We start from the raw sequence: 5,731 nt of genomic DNA on the forward strand, positions 1-5,731 counted from the left end.
TTTTATATATATATATTTTTTTTTCTTTTTTTTTGGTACCAGGGATTAAACTTGGGTCCTTGTGCTTGCATGGCAGGCCACCAAACTGCTGAGCTAAATCCCCAGCCCTATGATATATTTTTAAAGCAAAATATTTATTGGTACATTTTAGATATACATAATGATAACATTCATCATGGGGAATTTGTACCTATGCATGATACATCTTGCTTCTTTTTTTTTCCCAGTCCCCCACCCTTCAACATTCCTTGCCCACCTTATTTACAAAAGCTTTATTTCCATTTTTCTTCTACTCTTTTTTTCTTGACCCTTCTTTCCTTTCCACCTCCTTTGCTTCCCTTCTCATTTGAACATGGTATTTTTAAGGTTTTCATTTTAAAATTTCTCTAAAGTTCTAAGATCCAAGATAGATAGCCAGCATTGATTTGCTTCTAGTGACAAACTGTCATGATAATTTTTAAACTTCTTTTTTTTCTGGTACCAGGGATCGAACTTGTATCCTTGCGCTTGCAAGGCAGGCAACCGGACCACTGAGCTAGACCCCTGGCCCAATTTTTAAATTTCTAACTTGGTGAAGAATTGCTTTGAAGTCAAAGTAATAAAATGTGAGACAAGTTTTATAAAAAGATCTCTTTAATTTATATTCTTCAGAATTTAGCACCATTCTCAACCTCAGGGGAATGGAATTTCAAACTATCCAGGAACATCACTGTTTCCTGTTGATGGACTCCCTCGTAGTGTAGTAAGTGAACAGCAAAGTTTTTCTAACTGGATTTGTAGAGCAATACGTGTTTAAATATGAGAGCAAAACTATATAAGACATGGGGAACCATAAGAAATTACAGGGATGTGCACTTAACATGATGAGATGTGATGTGATGTGATGTGTGAGTGTGTGTGTGTGAATTATGTGTCTCAGAGTCAAGCAGGAGACATCTTTGGGGGAACATGAGGATCTGCTATGATACAGAAAGTATCTATGGAGCCTTAGGCATTCTGAACTTTTCCTTACCCTAGCTAGGTACAAGACAATCTCATGTACGTTGGCAAATGCTCACCTCTTTCCAACAGGATAGAACACACAAACGTGTTATTCAGTCAGAAGAGGTGGATGTCTTTGTTCAGTTTTCATTTCAGTCTCTGTGTTTAAATTTGCCAGATATATCATTTCCAGCTGTAATTCTATTGATATATTCTCCACCTTCTGATTCTGACTATCTTAAAAGCCCAGAACCTGAGAGATAATTTTATTAAAATGATCATTTCAATAAGATGATATAACTGACATCCCACAAAGAAGACAATAAGCATATTGGGAAGAGGAATTATCATAATTTAATGAGTAGGAAAAAGTTTGTGTAACTGTCATTTTTAGTCATAGGCCCAGCGTGTGTGTGTGTGTGGGGGGGCTTGGATGTAATCTCACACAATTGTGTATTATTTAGTGAGCACTAAATGAATAAAGGTGAGTCAGTTTGATCATATACTAGAATATGGAGTTAATATTTGATGTCAAATTGAGTTTCTTCACGATCTTTTCACTTGAAGTATATTTTTCTTAGTTTTCCTTAGACATTGATAAGAATATCTGACATTTCTTGCTAGAGAACAGTATGATTAAATAATCATTGGAACTATAGCAACAAAATAACTATTTCACAGGATCTCTGAGTCAAAATTATACATTACATATATGTTGACAGCGCTTAGCTTATTGCTCATTAATATTTTAGTTAATTGACTTTACTTAGTATAAGGTTCCATGGCATCCAGAATACTACAGTGCCTGGAAGCAAAGTCAAAATAGCTACAAATACAATACATTCTCTTGGAGAACAATCAGTTTTGGGGTAACATGAATTTCTCAAAATAACTGAAAATACATTGAGTTTTTAGTCTAATCATGAGATACTATTATTTATGATTATTCAGGGTCTGGATATGTACTAGATGATTATCAGCTATGCTTAAAACTCAATCTTCATGACCTATAAGCAATTACCAAAAACAAACCAATTGTCTCATGTATCCCTGGATGATGCTACCATAGATTAAAAGTGAAGAATATTCTGAACAAAAATTCATAGAGGAAATGTCAAAAATGTTAGCTGTTTGTTATAAAGCGGATATTTAGTATTGGAAAACACATAAAAGCTATTTACAGCCAATGAAACCAAAACAACAATAGCAAACAGAAACAAACAAAAAGAGATACAAAAACTTGCGCCATGTACAAAAATGTGTACATGCCTTTAAAATTTTATCTTTCAGAACACTGGGTTATTTAATCCTGAAAGCAAATCAAGTAACTTTGCACAATGTTGTATAAAACACTTGTCTTTATGATGGATGATTCTCTGTGAATAAATAGTGTACTTATAAAGCTGATTGTATATTTTGTTGTTCACTCATAGAACTAAGTGGTTGTAAATATAAAAAGAAATAGTGTAAGTTGTTCATATTCAATTTGAGTAATGAGTCATAAGAAGTGTTTCACCATAACTTTGAAAAATTCATCACATTAAATTCATTCTATGTAAATATGTTTTGGGGACTTTCCCTGAAGTCTTCCACCCATTGATTAATTTTAAAATGCTCCATTTGTATATGTGAAGGATTCCTTAAGAAAAATAATAGGTCACATTTTTAAAATATCAGTAGTGTAAGAGAAAGTTGAACTATAAAAAGGAGTTCACATGAAATGATTCATATTTTTTCTCTTGATATTCAACCTGATGTTCAGCTCTAGCTCTGGACTTTGAGAATTTGCTTTCTATTCCACAGACATGGAAAATAAATGATCAAAAAATAATTATGGAGACAAAAATCCTTATTCTATATTTAAATCAACTCTTTATCACCATACGTATAGCTGCATCTAATACTTCTGTGTAGTAAACGTTCAGGCTTTAATTGGACATGTTACCTCTTACATCCTTCCAACTTTACCTACCAGTTCAGGGTCCAAGCCAAATATTATCCAGTTGTCAGAATTCTGACTCACTATACCTAAGAGCATTTCTAGACGTATAGCAGAGTTAGCAGCGAGGGATTACAGTCAGGATAAATGGTCCCCAGGATCAACTTTAAAACAGTGCTTTATGATGACAACGTGTTATGTCAACAATCCTATATGTTCCCTTAGCATATTGATGTAGAAGACGATCTGTTTTAGAATTGTATTTTATACTTTGTATCCCCACAGCGCTACATTTTACATATTTCCATCAATTTTTTAAAAAAATGTCGCTCGTGACACAGGAGATTCTGGTAAGTATAGTTGGATGAAGGAATGATTAGGCAACTGAATGATTCAACTTCCGCATTCTTTTGCTTGCTTGTGTTCAAATCCAAGTGTCCCTGATTTCTGGGCTATAAAAGCATCAGTGACAATATACCTTGTTAGAGGGGTCATAAAGACTTGGGGCACAACTGCAAAATAGTAAAATTTAGAGCTACAGGGGATGGATTAAACCATTTGTCTAAGTGGATTCTTGTGTGTTATCCTGTGAAAGGCTTCCTTCACTTCCTTGTTCCTCAAAGTATAGATGACAGGATTCAGAGCAGGTGTGACCACCGTGTACATGAGTGCAGTGGTCTTGTCTGTGTCTGGAGTGTGCGCAGCCTTGGGTTGGAGATAAGTGAACAAGGCTGTGCCAAAGAACAGAGAAACAACCAGGACATGAGAGGAACATGTGGAGAAAGCTTTGTGTCTGCCAGTTGCTGAAGGGATCCTGAAGATGCTCACAATGATACGCACATAGGAGCACAGAATGAGAAGACAAGGACCCATAATAAAGACCATGGAGACAGCAAACAGCACTCTCTCATTGTGAGAAGTATCCACACAAGCCAGTTTCACTACAGGCATGATGTCACAAAAAAAGTGCTCAATCTTTCCTGTCCCACAGAAGGGCAGTCTGAAGATCCAGGTGGTCTGAGCTGACTCCACGACCCCTCCGGTGATCCATGATGCTGCAGCCAATTTCAAACAGACAGGAGGGCTCATCCGGACAGTGTAGTGAAGTGGGTAACAAATAGCTACAAAGCGGTCATAAGCCATGGCTGCTAGCAGGCAGCATTCTGTCAGGCCCAAGATGGTAAATACATACATCTGGGCTGCACAGGCCCCCACACTTATGGTCTTGGTCTCCACCAGCAGGTGCACCAGCATCTGAGGAACCACACTGGTGATGTAGCACATCTCCAAAAAGGAGAGGTTCACCAGGAAGAAATACATGGGAGTGTGCAGGGATGGGGTGACCCAAATCAGACAGATGATGATGAGGTTTCCTCCCAGCGTAAATAAGTAGACTATTAAGAACACCATGAAGAGTACAGGTTGTAACTCTGCTAGTGAAGAAAAAGCCAAAAATGTGAATTTAATGCAGAGGGACTGGTTCCCACTCATCATGGGCTCAGAGCCAGACATCTGTGAACACAACAGAGAAAGCAGATAGTACCTAGAAATCCAGTCATCTAACACATCCACTTATTTGTGCATATATTTTTACTCATTTTGATTTGAGCAGAATAAGCAAAGATTAGACAGGTAATAGTCAAAGCAACTACCACTAATGAAATCTCCTTTCCATAATTTTAAAGCAATTTTACAGGAAATTGTGACTATGAGGACATACCTAGAACTGCAAGGTAAATTTCCTTTTTCCGTTTGGGCTTCTAAACTTCCTACACCCCAAATTATAACATGATGATAGAGTAGGCAGCACTTTTATTCTGTTTAGAGACCATAGGGATTATGTATATCATGTGGCTTAGTTATGTTAGTCTCCAGAGGAATATGTTAAAAAAAGAAAGAGCAATGAATGTTCTTTGTTTTTGTTCTTTTGGACTTTCTCTGACATCCAGCTAACTAAATGATGCTTGCTCACACTGATGGTGGATCTTTGCTACCTGGTCCACACTCAGACTCACATGCTAATGTCTCCTGAAACACCATTGCAAACACACCTAAAGTGATGGCTTCTCAGCTGGTTAGGTATTATGCAGCCCGTGCAAATTAATACCTAAAATTAACCAACACAAGTTCACCTCAATCAATTTAGCATTCAAGTGCATCTCCTTAAACTATACTTAAGTTAAATAAAGATGGTAAGAAGGTGGAGCTATCCTGTACACAACAAAAATGTATCAATTCCCTCCCCACTAGAGGAGAAAAATTTTTTTTGATTGATGCTCCCTTTTTTCTTGATATCCAATTACTTAAATACTGTGGCATAAAATCATCACTAAATACTGATATGTGTGGTCAGTGAACCTTATGTTACATGACAGAAACAAGAAAGGAATGTAAAGAAAGATTTTTTAAAACTGTATATTGGTGCATGTATTTAGATATACAGACTTTATGAAAAATGTATACATCAGGAAAAGAAAAATTTGTATAGATACTTTATTACTAAGTCTATCAAGGTGTCTGAGATTAATAAAAGTTACCCTTGGCCACTACTTACAAGAGGTACTCAAAGTTGTGGCCATTAGCTTACAGGTGTTTGTTAGTAAGGCCAAATGCTGAAGTGTTTATACAGTTTTTGGTGTACTCTCTATATATGTATTTTTTATTGTTAATTTGATTGGCACATTTTAGGTATAAAATATAATCACATTCATCATTGGAAATTTGTACATTTACATAATATATCATGCTTCTTATTTTTCCCCATTCCTCTGCCCTCTCTTCAACCCCTCCACCCCTCCCTATTTATAAGGA

General features: G+C 36.3%; 1 protein-coding gene across 1 annotated transcript; it reads right to left on the minus strand.

The window, feature by feature from the left end:
* Nucleotides 1-3,428: 3,428 nt before the first annotated feature.
* LOC104851980 (olfactory receptor 10A5) lies at nucleotides 3,429-4,432 on the minus strand. The gene has a single exon (XM_010609414.1). It carries the CDS (start codon nucleotides 4,430-4,432, stop codon nucleotides 3,470-3,472), a length of 963 nt encoding a protein of 320 aa, XP_010607716.1. The 3' UTR covers nucleotides 3,429-3,469.
* Nucleotides 4,433-5,731: the final 1,299 nt, after the last annotated feature.

This window comes from Fukomys damarensis, unplaced genomic scaffold (genome assembly GCF_012274545.1).
Source record: "Fukomys damarensis isolate Sample0158 unplaced genomic scaffold, DMR_v1.0_HiC HiC_scaffold_15, whole genome shotgun sequence".
Lineage (NCBI taxonomy): Eukaryota > Metazoa > Chordata > Mammalia > Rodentia > Bathyergidae > Fukomys > Fukomys damarensis.